Below are 17,714 nucleotides of genomic sequence, written 5' to 3' on the forward strand. Positions count from 1 at the left end.
CCCACTTTTTCTATAAATATGAAATTTAATTGGAGATTCCTTTCCAAAGATGTTAGCCTGAGCCAAGGTTCTGCCTGGAAGCTGGTGTCTCTTCTGTATGTGCCTCCCTGTTACAGTATGGAAGCAGTTGTTCTGTAGATGAATGAACTCTTTCCTCCAGCCTTGTCGGCAGCAAATTTACATTTGTATGGAAGATGAGTGGGAGTGCCGCCTTTCAGAAGGCATTGCATGTGGGGGATGGGGCAGTCTGGCCCGGGAATCTAAACCCAACAAACCGGGAACAGACAGTGTGCTGTGAAAGCCTGAGTAGTGTGTAAACCTTGAGGATTTTCCGCATTTTTCAGCGTTTCTTTTTCTGGGACCAAGGCTTGTAAGCGGTGGCTCAGGATGAGTTCCTGCTGTAGTTCATTGCTAATGCTCAGCTTTGCTCCAAAGGTCTTACTTTATCAAACTGAATCTTGTAAATAGGCAAGACATCCAGAAGAAATTCAGACAAGCTGTCAGGCGAGTTTCCTTAGGTTGGCTGCCAAGTTGTTGTTTTTCTTTTTTTAAAAAACAAGTTACCTCATCAACCTTCCTGGTTTCAGTATTCTGTCAGCGTATCTCGAAGAGACACATTTTTAAATCTCCAGATAAACACAGCTTGATCAAAATAAATAAAAAAGCCCCAAGCACTTAAGTTTCAGTTTGACAGCGAAACATTTGGCTTATTTTTTTTTGCACAGATAAATGCTACCAGAGACTTAAAAAAAATGTCACTAAAGTTGTCAGCTTTTAAAATTTTGGAAAGTGATCTTTTTTTCCCACCAGACAATATGTTATGTAAGGAAATGCTATAGCTTTAAAGTTTCCCACAGCTTGATGTCTTGTTGCTTTTAGTTTTGATTAAATAGAGTAAAAACTATAATGAATTAGCAATGATGAAATTCATAATTTACATTATGAAAAATGTAAATTTTGAATCTCAGTATTTTAGAGTAGGGCATTGGTTCAAAAAACTCCTTGATAATACAATATGTAATTAAAACCATTGCATCTTGCTGCAGAAAATTGAAAAGCTGTTGGTCTTTTTAGTCTGATTTTTGGATGGGAGCACTCTTTGTGTGGCAAAATGTGAATTGGTGATCATCACAAGATCATCCTTTTGTGTAGTGCTGCCATCCTTCACACCCCATCTCCAGTGATGGGGCCCTGGTTGTGTGAGAGACTTTATGGTGTTTTTGTAGTTATTATGAAATATCAAAAGTTTCTAAGTGGTCAATATAAGTGGACTTGGACCTCTGGAAGGACCTCCAAATTCTCTGGAGTTATGAATTTAAGGAGTGCAGCTATTGAATTCACTTAAGCTATTCTAGACAGCACATGCATTTTTGATCCACAATGTGATGATTTGATTGCCAAGATGACCTTTACTGGTTTTGCTTTTTTGGTAATGGAAGGTTTCAATTCTGATGCAACAGTATAAACCACAAAAGATGTCAGGATGCAGTGCCAAGAACCTGAAATGACTAGGAATTCGTAGCAGAATTATTTGCCTTATTTTAATTTGTAGTTTTTTCACGGATGTGGAGTGATACCTGAAATTCACTGCAAATATCAATTACAATTTCAGATAGGTAGTTTATATTCAGCATAGAAAGTACAGTATGCAAACTGAACACAGCTCAGAGATGAGCCACGTGATTCCACACAGATATGTCTTTGTGCATATGTAAATGCACTCTGATATAGTAGATACAGACTCCTTTCTTATTTATTCCCCTTTGCAGTTGCTTTGGTGAGTAGAAAATGTGAGTAATAGGGTAATAGCTTATTCAAGAATTCTCAATTATATTTCAGTAAAATGTATTGTACACAGGTGCAATTGCACAACTTCTAAGTGACTTCCTGTGGTCATTGTTTTTCTGACTGTGAAATTGGTCTGTCCTTGGTCATCTTCCACTGATGCTATTTGAAAACCTGTGGGCTGCAGAAGAGCTGAAAGAGTTGTTGTTTTGATGATACTGAAGTTAATAGATGGAAAACTCCTGTCATTTTCACCTCGGAAATGTTCTGACCTCTCAGATTTTTTTCTTCTACAAGACATAGAAGTGATAGATTTTGGTAGCAGGCAGTGAAATGGGGTCTGAATCAGCATGAATGAGAATAGATTTCTTCTTATCAAAAGACATAAAATGCTGTCTAGAATCCAAGCACAGACACCTCCTAGAGACCTCTGAGAAGTAGGGTTGTTTGCTGTCTACTGTGTAAAAAGTAAAATTCTAGGTCCTCTTAATATTCTTCAATGTCTTGTCATACATATGGCTTTTCCTGGGATAATTAAAGGAGATTAAGTTCTTAAAGTCTTATAACACTGATGTTTTTCTACCCTGGAAACATTTTATTTTGGATTATTCATTTTATCAATATTAATTTCAAAATATAGGCCACAGACATGATTTTCCATGGTGATGTCATCAATATTGTATCTAGAGACAATACCACTAAATTTATGATGTGTAAATTCTCTTGGTCTGTTCAGAGCTTCCTTGAACTGTCATAGCTACACCTACACACTATTTTTAGAATTACTTTTTAGTTTACAAATTCACTGTTACACCTTGTTCCTTTTTGGAGTTTGGGTGCCTTTTAGGATGCAGGACACTCCTGTCTTGGGCAAGCACTGCCTTTGGGCTTTTTACTTAAACAAAGCCACAGAACAGTTGCACTGGCTGAGGCCAGTACCTTATCTCTGATTGCAGGTGTCTAAGGCAGAGTCTCTTCCCAGAACACTTGCAGCTGTTTGTGACTCTGGGTCAACTTCAGTGTGTTTCCCTCTTTTAAGGGTTTTGGCAGATTCTTCAATGCATTTGTCCAAACACTTCTGCCCATGCTTGTGATTCTTTTCCCCTCCAGCCTTTTACAGCCAGAAATAGCCCAATGTGACTGTTGTGTAAAGCAGTAGCTCCTTTTGTTTCTTTGGAAATCGCTCTTAGCCTGGTTTAATTCACCCCAGTATTGGCAAGCTGATAAACTGCCCTTCCCTACTTACCAGGCTAATCCTTGTAGGAACATACTGGAAGTTCATGGCCATTTCCATTTCTTGATGTCTTCAAATCAACATTCAATTAAGAACTTTCTCAGAGCTTTTTCAGAGCACTGCAGCTAAACAGGAATTGGTTGGATTATGTCAAGGAGATCCCAATGCTACACTACCCTTTCTCTTTCCCTATTGCTGCAGAGCAAAGCAAATTTTCTCAAGACTTGTAAATTTGATGAAGGGAGGAAGAACTGAATTAGGAACTTACCAAAGTTGTTGGTTAACCAACCTTGAAGTCCCTACTTTAATCCCCCTTCCTAATTTTTTTTAGTGAAGTTGAATATTAAGGTAGGTACTCTTCATTCTTAAAGGATTCAAGTATTACATGACCTCCTTATTTTGATTTTTCCCCCCCCTTATTAATAGGTTTTTTGTTAGACCCTTTCTTGGTGTTGCCTGCATCTGGAAACTGTTTGGGAACTTTCTTCTAGAATGAACTTTTTATATAATTGATAAAATTACATTTTGTCCTTTGGTTTCTTTAATATCCTTCAGTAATACATGCTCTAATGGAATGCCTTGTACAATACTTTCTCATCTCTAATTGGAGACTTACCTGCAGACCTTTTAGGATGTTAAAATCACTGTCTAAGGGTGGTGTAATATTTTGGTGAAACGATGAGTAAGTTTAAATTTTTAAAGGTAGTATTTAGTAAAAAAATGTTCAATGTCAGAGAGTTGCTTTGAAATTCCATTTGTCCTTTGCTTGTTTCAGTTTGATCCTAAGTATTTTCTCCCATCTTCTTTCATCGTTGATTTTCTGTGGTAGATTTTGCTGAAGGAAGAAAAAAAGAGGGTGGATGAGTCTTAACAGTTAAACAGGAGAGTAGAAAAGGTGCTTGCCCCATTTGTGATGTTTTTGGTCGTGGTTTTTGATCTGACATTTAAGCAAACACTGAAGAAGGGAAGGGGACAGGGAAGCTGGAGGAAAAGCCATGCCTGTTTTTTTTTCCAGCAGCCCCACTTGGCTTCTCTACCCCAGAAACTGGGTAAGTGTGGCAGGCAGCCAATTTGAAAGCATCCTTCCCAAGAAAGCTTGAAATTTGGAAGAGAACAGATGATTCTCATGGTATTTCAAGACTCATGCCAGGCTCAATCAATTACAAGTCACTTGTGAAGACATATTGAGAATTGGCAATGTCTGAATATTACGGTAAATAATCCAGGAAGGATTAGATGTAGATGTGCCAATAAGAATGCTTCCAGTTATGTTATGAAAATAAGTTATGGTTATATACTACTGTTATCTGCCTGAAACATTTTCATTTAGTGGTTGATATAGGAGGAGAATACAATGGGAATGATGTTGCATGATTGTTAAGATGCCTTGATTCCTCTCACAGAATGTGTTATTTAATGCTGGTGCCTTTAGAAGAGGTAAGATCAGTGATCCTGCTAGTTCATGGTCTAATAGAAATATTTCTAAAATCTATTGTAGACTAAAATAAACTGCAAAGTGCGTGTAATGTATGTGAGCATGCATGCCAAAATGTTTTGTTTCTATGAGATTTTCTTAGGTAAAAATAGAATTTGTATGGTACTAATGTCTGATAACTGAAGTTAGTATTTTGTATTTTTTCCTGAGGAAGCTTACTTCATGGCAGAATGCAAGAAATTATATTGAAATCCATCATGAACATTATCCCAGTGAAGTCCTATGATCATTTTACATTCCTGTATGCTTTTAAACAGCTTATTCTGTATTTTTATGTCGCTGTTCTCCCCGGTGGCACATCCTCAAGTTCTCCCGCAGAGTTTTGTGGCTGGCTCGCAGTTCCCCAGCCCCATTTGCAAAAGCAGATGCTGTTCCTTTAAAATGAAGTGGCTCATGGAGTTGTTTTCACTAGCGCAGGTTTTTATATGGTACAGTAGGCTCCATGCAAATGAGCTCTGCCCTCTCCGGAGCGCACAAAGGCGCTGCAGCCCTCGTTCGGCATTCGCTCGTGTAAATCGGCAGATGGATGGAGGCAGGCACGGCAGCCGCAGGATTTATTAGCTGCTCTCAATAAAAGACCACACTCGCTCCGCCGAGGATCAGGAAAAAGCCTGGTGAATGGGATTGAGTTGTATCTGCTTTCAGCTGACTTTACAATGATGTGTTCAGCTCATGTGACTGGGTCACTTAGCACGAAGATGAGCTGAAGATTTCCGTGTAAATCTCCGCTGCTCTAAGCGCGGCCAGCCCCGTGTGCTCGGCCGGAGACTCCTTTGGCTCGCAGCTGTCAGAGCAGCGCTGCCCGGGCTGGGCACACTTGAGGATGTCTGCCTGAAATCCCCTCAAAAACACAGCTCTCGATGAAGTTTGATGTGTGTATCTCATGAAATCCTTCAGAAGTTAGGTTCTTTTTAAATACAGTGTTTATATTCAGAAGTTATAAATAGACTCTCTTCCTAAGCTTCTATCAGGAGATGAAATCTGTTGCTTTAGCTTTCTGCTAAAATATTGAAGGTCATTGCGGCAATAGGTTGTTCATTATATTTGCAATACTTTCTTTTTTCCTTTTTAACCTAGAAAGGGCATGTGTAGGACAAAGGCTTTTTGACATGCTCAGAAATTTAAATGATACTGGGATGAACATACCTAGATTTTTGGTTTTACTGAAATGGTGTTCGGTATAGCTAGAAGCATTTTTGTTTTATTTTTCAACACATGCTGTATGCTCGTGTTTTAAAATGGCATTGGCATTATGGACCTAAAGGGGCAAAGCCCTTTTTGACCTTGCTGGAGTTGTCTGTGTGAAGGTAGCTGGAAAACAGAAACTGCAGGACAGACTGAAAAAGCCTCAGCTCAACTGTGCTTTTTCATCTTTTTTCCCCCCTGCCTTTTTGCTGTGGATGACGATGAGGGAAGGGCTACTTCAGACAGCTCTGTCAGTGATGAATAGATGAATGAATTCTTAAATGTTCAGGACTTGCAACATGTGTTCCAGACCCTGCAGCACATGAGAGTCGCAAGATCTCAGCAATGAGCTGAAGAATGTGCCGTGCCTGCTGCATGGAGGAGCCCAGCATAGCTCAGAGATAGCAGAAACAAAAGAATGTGTGACAGTATCTGAAGAATCTCACAGTTGCTTTGTCTTGCAAAGGAGTAAAGGAATTTTTCAGAATTGGGAAAAATAAAATTTCCATGGTTTTCATAGCGAGATTTTTCTGTATTTTTTCGGTGCCAGTGTATCATCCTGTGTGCCCACAGTATTGCTTTTTTAGTTAGCATGACTGTGTGTTTTTTAAAGGAAATGTGACCTGGATTTTGTGAGCTTATTATGCACAGTAAATGAAGGCAGCTGTTTTAGCTTACTGATCCCTTATAACAGCTCGAGTAAATTGAAATAAAGCAAAAATGCGTGTGTATGGGATCTGAATTAAATTCCACTCTTTGGCCTTCTGTGGAGTTGTGGATTATTATTATTATTATATATTTGTAGACAGTTTTGTGTATGAGGGGAGTGAGACATCCAACCTTGAAAAGATTTAGGAAAGTCGAAGAGATTTTTTCAAATGTGACCTGCTAAATCTGCCACAAAGAGGCAGACAAAATTACATAGAGATAGTCAGAGATTGGGCTGCAGCTCTCCCTGACAGGCAAGTGAAAGACCATGTCCTATTTTTAGCAAGTGGACAGAGGGCGAGTGGGAGGGGGAGAAAAGTTTGAAAATAATGGACTTCTTTAACAGTTAGAGAGCAAAGCTAGTGAGAAGCAAGTGAGCTTTAGTGATCAGCAGTGGAAATATGGATGATTCAAGTATTCTTCGAAGAAGAGGGCTGCAGGTAAGTGTAACTTCAGCCTTCTTTTATTTATTCTTCTGCTTGTAATGTGACAGTCTCATAAAAATGCTGACAGTTGTTTGGTGTGAATCAGATTGACTGAGAACATAGCAATGATACTAGAATTTGAGTTTTTATGTTTTTACCTAGTGTATATTTTATAAATTAAAAGCAGGATTTTGTATGCAGTAATAAAATAATATTCTAATGTCTTGGATTATATCCAATAGTTTTGTGACCATTCCTATGGTAAGAAGGGAAGTATAAACTATGAGGCTTACCTTATTTTTGGGTATTCACTTTTACAGATACATAGAAAAATCTGTTACATGACTTGTCAGACTTGCCTTAGAGTAGCCATTTTACTTGAGCATTAATTAAGAATTAAATGTCAAAGCAGATTGAATATTCTCATTTATTTTTGACATATGCTTCTTTACTACTTCAAATGCACAGTAATCCAAAACCAGAATGCAGTTCAACTATGCAAATAGTATTTATATTTTACTTTCAACAGCTATCATTGTTGCAATAAATACTTTAATTTGTTTTGAACCCAAACATCCTAGTGAAGTTTTATTTTGTGTTCGTGCTGTGGAAGCTGGACTGAGTTGCACTGGTCTGACAAGCAGCAGTCTGTGCCAGTGTCAGTGGTGTGTGATAACTGAACTGATGCTTATGGAATAAAACTGCTGGAAGTGAGTGAGCTCCAAAATCTTGTGTGAGATGGACAGGGAATACATTTGTGCTTGAGAGCAACATATTCTTCCCCTCCACCCCCCTTTTCATTGTAATAGGATGGTATATAGCCCATTACATACTTGCTAGCATAAGTAATTGTTTATAGACCATGAATGTTGCCTATTAAATTAACCATGTCTGTCCCATTGTTTAACTTCCTTTGAGGAAAATAAATTTAATATTTTAACATATTGCTATTCATGCCTTGCTGATGCTTTAAGGCAATTACAAAGTAATTGCTGCCTTATGTGAATATGTTCTACATCTCACCTTTTCATTTATTTATTTATTTCTTATTAGTATTACTGAAATAGCTTGACACAGTGTGCTGCATATACCATGGTGACAGTGTATTAGGATAGTGCATTTCCTCATCATAAAATTAGCTGTATTTACTTTCTGTATAGCTGAGTATATAGGAATAAGTAAGACTATTTGGGGGTGAATTTTTGGATAAATTAATATTTATTTTCAGTGTATCTAATTAATCAAAGTTTCATAAGCAATAAGATTTGATCATCTGTGGACAGAAACAATTTTTTTTAAAGCCATTTAGGGCTTTTCTGAACCTAGCATTTCTCGTGGATGTTTTATCTGTTTGACATGCCAGGGAGTGGTTCTCATGGTAATTCTTTAGGGGAGTATTGGAAAAGGAAGGGAGGTTAGAGGAGACCAAATGTCCACCAGTGTCAGCAGAAGACACTGCTGGGGATGTGAATGCATTTCCCTGGTTTAACTATGTAACATGGTGAAATGCCATCATTTTGGTGGCCTTCAGTATTTACTGTCTAGATGTGGTGTTGTGTCTTTCCTCAGTTGGGTAGGTAGTGTAAATGCATATGCATATATATATATATATATAGGTGTAATCAATATCTACATCAAAAATGCTTCAGGAACAGAAAATAGGCTAATAGGATATCAGGAAATAAGGCAGATGTTCAAAAGGAAGTTAATGCTGGATGATTTTTTTCCCCTCTGTATTTTGGAGTAGAATTTTTGGAAGAAATTGTAGCTTGGAAAAGTGACCATTTTATAGTCAATTTCAACTTCAAAAATCAGGAAAAATTAAAGAGCTATTGGGACATTGCCAAGGCAATATGTTTAATTACTTCCCTTGGAGAGCTGGGTGATACTAGTTTGAAAGGCCACTGATGAAAAAATTAGTTTCTTAGTTCAAGCTGGATGTTGATGATGTTTAAAATGAACATCACAGCCCAAATTAGGTTTTCTAATCCAACCTCTCCTCTCAAAGCAATGCTCATTCCAAAGTTAGATCAGGCTGCTGAAGGACTTGTCCAGGCTGGTTTTGAATGTATCTAGGGATAGGAGATTTTGTAGCCTTTTTTTTGGCACCTGTTCTAGTACTCAATCAAGTGCACTGTGAAAATCTTGTTTCCTTTATGTTTCCCTACATGGCACTTTCTAAATGCACACAAATGTTTGCCTTGTGCTCCCTTTTACCTCCATCACCTGAAATGCTTGTGATACCAACACTGTGATAAATTTGTCTTCCTGGGGAACTCTCTCAGCCCTGATCCCTGCAGGAACTAGATGTGGACTAGAGGGAGCAGATAACCTAAAGGAGCAGGAATGTTATAAATATATATATATATATACATGCAAAGTCAATATAGTGGCACGTGGCCCTTCTGTATCACCTTCTTTATTTGTTCAGTTCTGCTTTTGGTGCATCCTGTCTGGTGCCACAGATTTGGTCTACAAATTTGTAGTGGTGAAATGTGTGGAAATTTAAGGTCCAGGAGAGGCAAATCAGATTTCTGTGTACATGTAACCGTATATATTTATATATTTATGGTATGCACACACATATAGCATGCTCACAGTGTGATGTAGCTCTGCAGTAGTATTGAGAAAAGGCTGAGAAAGAGCTTCTAATAATGGAATATTCCTTTAATTTCTAGGCTTTCATTTTAGGTAATGAACTTGGACTTTTGACATAAAATACTGCCTAGGAACAGGTGCTAAGTGGTGGAGCTGTTTCTGCTGCTCCATACAGAGATGTGTATTTGGACTTCTTAATTATTTGGTGTTACATAAAATGCATTGTGATGTAGCCACACGTTAGGAGGCTACCTAGGTTTGTTATTGTTCCCTGTACATTTGTTGTAGCTGGTATTTTAGTGCAAATCATAGCAGTAGTACCCAGTGAGTCCCTATGAAGATGAACTGGTATTTTGATCATCTTGCACTAGAAAATGGTGGGGGTTTTGGTTTCTTTTGCATTGCAGGAGCTGATGCATGTGTGCTTTTACTCTTCTCACGCATGCAAGAAATTGGAGATTCTATCCCCAAAATCCTGATGAGTGAATGCAAGTAAGAAAAGTAATGGAGAGTGTGATATTCCAAATTTCAGACACTTGCACACAGTTTATATTCTGCATTTGTGCTATGTAAGCAGTATTCACATGTGGCTGGACATTATCACCACAGTTCCCTGCATCCATATTTCCTTAGAGTGTGGTATCTCCCTTTCATTTTCTGCTGAAACTTGGGCTAACTTCAACTAGCTAATTTACTTTGTGGGACCACTTCTGTGCTTGAATGTGCTTATCTTGGCTAGTGTTTCTACTGCACAGCATGTTTGGCTAAAATATAATATACCAAAAACCCCATGCCTCCTAGCCCACCAGAAGAAAAATTCATTAGTTTTAGAGATAAATCTAACATTTTCCTCCTGGGGGCAGGGGAGAAATAGGGCATAGAGAGTATAATCTGAGTATTTGGTGGACTTTTCCTTGAGCTGATTTATTTTACTCTAAGGACTGAGCACTTTTTTGTTTTGTTTTATAGGGAAAGGGAATCAGAAAATCAGTGGAATCTCTAAGCTTGAATATATTTAACAATAGGAGGCTGACTGCACTGTACAGTTTAAGCCTTCTCTGACACACCTTTGGCCATAATTTAGAGACCCTGAAACTTGACTAGCTCTTCAATTTTGTTTCCTAAAGAGTGTCTTTTAGAATTCTTGAAGACCTTTTTTGCTGGCTACAAAGCTATTACAAGATCTGATAAAAATGGTGTTAGTAAGAATGTTGCTTTTTATTGTATTTTTATAAAAAATTAAAGTAGAAATTGCTCACTAAAAGCTTGTAAGTTGTTCACAGTGAAGGGAGATGCTAAATGGGACTCAAAATTTGATTTTTCTGTTTTGCTGTTAAAAAACTTCTGAAATACACATTAACTGAATAATTAGTATCTACATTTGAAACTGAAAGTTACCTTAGGAAGTTTAGCGTGAAGATAGATGCATACATACATATGTAATGATCTTCAGATGTTACCAGTCTCTTGGATTTGAGTTTTTGGAACTGTGTGCTGCAGGGGAGCCTGCCATGGGAAATATATTAACAAGACTTATTTTCTACTGCTCACAGATTTACTAGGAACATAACTGAGCCCACAGGTCAGATATCTGCTGAAGAGCTTCCAGCAGTGATGATGTAGGCAGTCACCACGTACACTGACATCTGAGGAAGAGGTGATAACATGAGAAGATAAATAAAAATGATTTATTCAGATACTGAAATTTTAAACTCAGCATACCAGAAAGTGCATACCAGTTTTCTTTTTAAAAATATTAGTTAAAGAAAAAGATTTTTTTTTAGGTTGGTTTCCAAAAGAAGCAAGATTTATGTTTAGGCTTGGTTCCTGTTCCCTTGGTAAATTTCCAACACCTGAAATTAATTAAGAAGACAGTCTGAGTTGTTTAGCTTCTGTGACAATTGGCAGCTGACAGGAGGAGTGGGATGTGCATTGGCATTACCTGTGTGGAGAAGGGAAATGACCTTGCTCTTGTGCAGGGGCTGAGGGTGTCCAGCCTGTCTGGGCAATGTGCTCTGTCTTCTGCTGAGGAGGGGAGCTGGGGAACTCTGACTGCAGAGGAATGGCTGCTAGAATTCATTAACTAGATCACTCATAAGCAACTGGTTTTGACTAAAGCCAGTGGAAAAATGCTGTGAAGTTTCATTGTACGAGTCTGTTGTAATCTGGTGCTGGGATGCTGTGTGTCACCCCATGGGAAAGTGGATTGTTGTGAAATCTGTGTGGTACATCTCATTGTAGGACTGAGAAATCGTGCTCAGACAGGTGTGAAGCCTTGTGGGTTTTTGGTGATGTCTTTGGGCATGTGAACTTTCCCACTGGTTTGGTTTCTCAGGATTGGTGCTTGTCGTCCACTTGGCAATGGAGTAGGGAAGGGAACCAAATTTGGGGGGCCATGAGCTTCTGGCATTCACTTTGAGGACACTAGAAAATGTACCAAGGCAAAAATGTGAAACCTTGTCAGAATAAAAAGTCCTTGAAACATGGACAAGGAGAAAAGGTTAAATGGTTTGCTCAGGCAGAAAAGATGGCATTTAGCTGCTGTCTTCAGGGTACTGTTAAATTGGTTTGATAATTTGCTGTAGTTAATGCTTAAATAAGTGCTTTCAGTTTGTCAGTAAGGACATTGTGAATGCTTGTATAGCTGCACGAAACTATTTATTTTCAGGCTGTGAGGAAAGATAAAAATACCAGTAATTAATATTCTACTACTTCAGGAAGAAAGGTTTTGTTAGCAGGTGACTGCATGAAAGAATGGATGTATGTGTGTGAACCTGAGCCCAAGGAAATGCTGGGTAGAGGAATTCTTCCCAAAAATAAACAGCAGTACCTGTTTCACACATTTCATTGGCTTGAGCATGTCAGCTGGACTTGCTTGTTGCCTTGAGTGGTGTTTGCTGCTGGTGGCAGGGGTGGCTGTGCAGGGAGTGGGAGTTTCTTCTCCTCACCATCAGCCACTTGGAGTGTTCCACTGGTGTTAACATCGCTGCATTTTGTACTTGCTTAATGCTGGAAATCCCAAATCTTAAAGGGAAACCAGCTCTCCAGCCTAGCAACACAACATAATGCTGCCATGCTGCAAAACTGGTGTTTAATCTGCTTATCTTTAATAGTCTTCACTGCTTACACAGACCCACTTACCTCTTTAATGAGAAGAAATGTCCTGCAGTGAGGCACTGTGTATTTTGCTTCTAGGCTTATGTCATCAGCCTGGAAGTTGAAATTGGTTAGAGCACATTTTATTTTCCTGCTGTCAGTTCTGCTGGTTATGGTTGCCTCTTCAGTTCTTCAAACACATTGAAGGATGGTATAGAGTAGGTGGTGGTTTTTTTTTTGTTTTTTTTTTTTTGGTAAAAGGAAACCTAATTAAAACATGCCAAGTGAAAAAATCTAATTTTGATAAACTATCACTATTCATTGGGAGTAGGCAGTGCTTTTGTGTTTTCAACAGATAAATATTAATTATCTTTGCATTCTAAATATTTGTAAATTGTGGATAGTAGTCACATAAATTACAGAAAATGTTTGAGGAGTAGTGGTATTTAATAACACCTAGAAAAGGATCTCTAAAATGTCAAGAGATATTTAAGGTCAGTTGTAAATATGTGGCAGTATTTCCCATGTGATTTATTAGTTGGTCCTCTTTTATTTTGTATTAAATTGCTTTACCCAAGCCATTAGTATTTATCTGACCTGTAGAAGGTATGGGATTTTATAATTTCTGAGATCAAGACAGGATAGGCTTTTCAGGGTTGGTGATTCTTGAATTTCTAGGAGCTGCTATTAAAAACATGAAGTAATTTGTGGACTCCAAAGTGTTTCAGTGTTATTCTCTGAAGGAGCTGATATTAAATCTTAAGATTTTTTTAAAAGAAATGAATACCCAAGACTTTTTGATGTGCATTCTTAGCACAACAATGAGAGGCAAGAAGCTGGATTGCTTTATTCAGCAGCTACATGAATAGCAGAGTGGTTTTGCCCACCAGAGCAGTGTGCAAATGCAACTGTTTTACTCTTGGCATCCAGATTGGGTCAGGTATTCCCTGTAGTTTGTTTTCAATTGTGTGGATGTATTCTGAATTTTCCAATCTGTGACTATAGTTTAGCAGCTCTTTCTCTCTTTCTTTTTCACAAAATGTTTAAAGTTTACATAGTCGTTCAGTAATTGAGGACATGGAGTTGGCTTTGGTGGAGGTGGACTTAATATTTATTAAATTTTGCTCACTGAATTTTCCTGTTTCTAGTTGTTAAAGGTTTTTCTTAGTTGTGTGACTTCTGGCCTGGCTATCTGTGACATTCAAAAGAATTGCTAAACAAAATAAAACTTGCCACCTAAAACTACAGTAAATTCAAGTGGTATGAAAATTATTTGCTAGGCTAGGTTTAATGTAAGCAGGTATGCTTCAGAAATATGAATTTTCACTTTACTCATATCTTGTGAAAACATTGGGTTTGTACTGTAAATAATGCAGCAGAGTTCCTTAAACTTGGCTTATGAGCTTTGGAATCATCATCTCTATTTAAAGATTTGCTATGAATCACACTTTCTAGTTTTGTGATTCACAGTGTGAAATTCTATTCCATGTTAGAAAGCTAATTTCAGCTTGAATTCAATTATTGTATACTGTAGTAGAAATATATAATACATGACATTTTACATAAATGCTTCTGTGTGATTAAACCTTGAAGTTTCTTTTGTTTCAAGGATCAAGAATGAGATCCAGTAAAAAGTGTTTGTTTCAGATTTTGATTGTCTTTATTCTAACATTCAGCCTTACTGTCCATAGCTGTTCTCCAATATCAATTTTATTGATATGTGTGGAGGTAATTAGGGCCATTTTTCCATGCATCCCCATGTGTTTTCTGCTGTGGGGCTTTGGGTGAAGTGCTGCACTGCAGGCATGTCATAATATAGTGAATTAAGGGTTTAACTCTTCCACTTTCTATGCAGAATGCTTCCTGATAGATGTCATTGCTGTCCTTTGAATGAATTTCTTAAATAGATAATGGCATTTATAGTTCATTTTCAGAGATGAGGTATATATAGAGATCTTTGAAACCTGACTTTGAAGTTATCAGCACATCATCTGTGGATACATTCTCTGCATGGAAAGTGGTTCAGCTTTGTTTTTACCTGGTCAATTCTATAAATGACTCATTTTGCTAATAGCAATGCTCCCTTTAAATCAAATTGTTGAAGCACAACAGATGCTTTTGTAGCCAAAGGTTTCTTTTTCAAAATGCTCTTGGGTATTAGTGTGATAAAATCATGTTTGGAATGAGGATGAATATAAATATTACCTATTGTATGGCACAGCTTAAACAACTGTAACCTGATATAATTACTTTTAAATTACTTTCCTCAAAAGATGAAAATATTAATTGCCTCTGACATTTATCACTTGTTTTACATCAGCATAGGCTAATAAATGTCACTTGTACTGCCAGCCAAAAAAAAGAAATGCTATCAGATGTCACTGGGGTAGGTTGGTGTATATTCTGTGAAAAAGGCCCTTTCTGCTCCACTGGTCCATGAGCTGTGGTTTGTTCTGCTGGGGGTGACTCCATGGTCTGAAATGGAGCGAGCCAAGCCCATGGCCAGCACTTCCCAGCAGATCTGTGGCCCTGAGAGTGTTTCTGAGTGCTTCCAGTACTACACTGTTTTTTCCCCTTAGGTGTATGTAGTGATCTCCTTTTAAAAATGTGCATTGTTTGCCTTATTTTTCATAATTACAGTGAACAGTTTGGCTAAGGTGGAAGAATGTGTGCTGACTGGTAGAGAGATCCCCTGGGGGGGCAAATTGTGAGGTGCCTGTTGGGAGGCAATTAGGATCTTAAAACACCTAAACAATGGGGATAAATTTGAAGGCTGAAAGAGGAAAGAGGAATGGATTGTGGTGAGCTATGGGCAAGAAAAAGATTGGAGGTGACTTAAACAGGGACATGAGTGATTTTACATTTGAGATTGATTTCAGATTGCAAAGGCTGTGGGCTGACAGTTTATTCTCTCTAATGGTCCCCAGTCATTTACTGTTTGTTTTCCTAGCTTTTATCTTTTCCTCTTTCAAATGTGAATGTCAGGCAGCTTCCTGTTCTGGGCTTGTTGACTGTTTTGGTAGGCCCTTCCTTAAAACTCTGTGGACCAAGTTTAAACCTGGCAGTTCTGTTGCACTTTGTCTCAAAACATTATTTATGAAATAGCACCCAAAACTTCTTGTACTGAAATGGGCAAACATTGAAGTTTTTTAAAAACAATTTTATAATCTGGGATAGTTTTGCTGTGTGGTGACTGCCTGCTTGTAAATTTTGAGAGTTTGACAGTGCCAAGCTGATATTTTTCTTCCAAAGTGGCTACCATGAAGAAAGCCCCTCAGGGACATGAGACTACTGGAGACCTTCAGAAAGCAATGTTGTGCTTGATTAAGTTTAGACAGATGATGGAGTGATGTAGTAAAATCATTTTTGTTAAGGCATAATACAACATAGAATCCAATGTAGTACCATTGGGACTGATAAAAATGAAATACTAAAGAAAAACCATGCCCTTACATACAGCTTTCAGCAGCAGATGCAATAGGTGTAATTTAGTTGTGTGGTGCTGGGAACATAATATTGATTTACCATGAATCAAGAGAAATAGTTTGTACCTTGCCTGGCTGTATGGATTGCAGCAATCTTGGGGAAACCTGTTACCTAAAAATGGTGCTCTAACAGAGTCCCTTCTCTTTGATAGTGGTGGGGAGGTGAGTGTAGCCAGGTGAAAAATCCAGGTACATATCTAAATGGGGGAGAGCGGGTAGAGGTCCTTACATGCTGCTGCTGTGAGTTGCCAATTTTCCATGTACTTAACTCACACTTCTTGAAAAGACCAATTTTTTTAAAGCAATCCCTTGCATAACTTGCATAGAATTGAAGGCAGTGGAATGAGAGGGGTTTGGGGTAGATCTTGCCTTGTATTACTTGCAGAAATAACTTCATCCTTGTGTAGCACTAGATAAAGATATTTTTTCTCTTTAAAAAAAATATCAAGTAAAAAAGCATTTGTGGTAAAGCTGCAGTGACTTCAGAGAAGGTCAGGCTGGTCACTGTGGCATGTGAGTTCTATCTGGGAGGCAGTAGTTCTCTTGGTCTTTAACAGGAGAATTACTGGATGAAGTGATTACTATTTGTGTTTTTTGGCAGACAATATAATGCTACCAAAGGGTTTTACTAACTTCACCTTTCAACCAGAAAGAGCTGTATTATCTTACTATTTGAGGGACTGGTGTATGGCTTTCATTCATTTACCCCTTAATCCTCAGGTGACCTAGTTTATCCTGTAGTGAGATGGCTTTAAATACCCTTGACATAGACCCTGATACTGAAAACAAAGCACTCCTGTGTTGGTGTCTTGGGTCTCTTTATGTGCTCATGACTGATATCAGGTGAAAATGAGTGTTTCAAGAAACAACTATTCATTTTTGGTTTTGGACTTAAAAAATTTCTGCGTTGTAGGCAAATTGAAGCCTTGTCACAAGAGGCTTTGCCTCCCCTCATTACTCGTCATTTATGCCACAGTGCAGATCCTTCTTCCAGATCCCACTTGTTCCACAGGTGAAGTCAGACAGAACTGTGCATATTCTATAATGGGACTCAAAAGGGGGTTTTATAGTTGAGTTCCTTCTGTTTTCTGAAAACTTTGGAGTTTAACAACCATCATTTCAGTATTCTCTGCTTTTCTTTCAGGAAGTGAGCTTGATTAGAGGGCTGCTAAATTAACGTCAGCAGGGTGCATTGTGCAAATGAAACCTGACCACTTTAGAGCAGAGGGGATGTTTGAAATGGAATGGTTGCCTTTTTTTTCCCCAGCTGGCAACCTTGGTTTCTCCCCAAATACTCTTGGTGAGGAATTAGTACTTCTAAACTCCTAGAAGGCAGATTTCAGAAAGCATTAAAATGATTCCTGTTGGTATTTCAAGAGCCCCCTGCTCTCTTGGAAAAGAACCAAAATAAAACCCAAAAAATCAAGCCAGCAAGATACTTAGCTGTAGAAATAAAAAGAGGCCACCTTTGTACCTGGGCTGGGTTTTTGGGTCTTTGCTGAAGGCTCTTATGGGAATGGTTGATTTGGCTTTTGTTAACTTTATAAAAAAAAGAAATTAACAAATGCTGTTTGTTTTCAGGAGCCAATGAGAGGCATAAATTTACATTGGTCTTGTGTGGAACAGGCTGTGGTTAGGACAGGGAAGGATGGGTGAACCAAATATATGTGAAAGCTGCAAGCACTGAGTTTGGGATACTGAGT

The 17,714-nt window shown here is 38.2% G+C and overlaps 1 protein-coding gene across 3 annotated transcripts in view; it reads left to right on the forward strand.

The window, feature by feature from the left end:
• Nucleotides 1–17,714, forward strand: part of MAST2 (microtubule associated serine/threonine kinase 2) — a 186,573-nt gene that overhangs the window by 41,788 nt on the left and 127,071 nt on the right. Inside the window, exon 1 of one of the 3 annotated variants that reach the window (XM_064720420.1) lies at nucleotides 6,525–6,847. The exons of the other annotated variants lie outside the window; for them this stretch is intronic. Within the exon in view, the coding sequence (XP_064576490.1) occupies nucleotides 6,809–6,847 (39 nt within the window). The 5' untranslated portion in view covers nucleotides 6,525–6,808. Of the gene's footprint in view, nucleotides 1–6,524; nucleotides 6,848–17,714 lie in introns of those variants that run through there. 3 annotated transcript variants of the gene reach the window in all.

The sequence above is a fragment of the Zonotrichia leucophrys genome, chromosome 8, assembly GCF_028769735.1.
Source record: "Zonotrichia leucophrys gambelii isolate GWCS_2022_RI chromosome 8, RI_Zleu_2.0, whole genome shotgun sequence".
Classification (NCBI taxonomy): Eukaryota; Metazoa; Chordata; class Aves; order Passeriformes; family Passerellidae; genus Zonotrichia; species Zonotrichia leucophrys.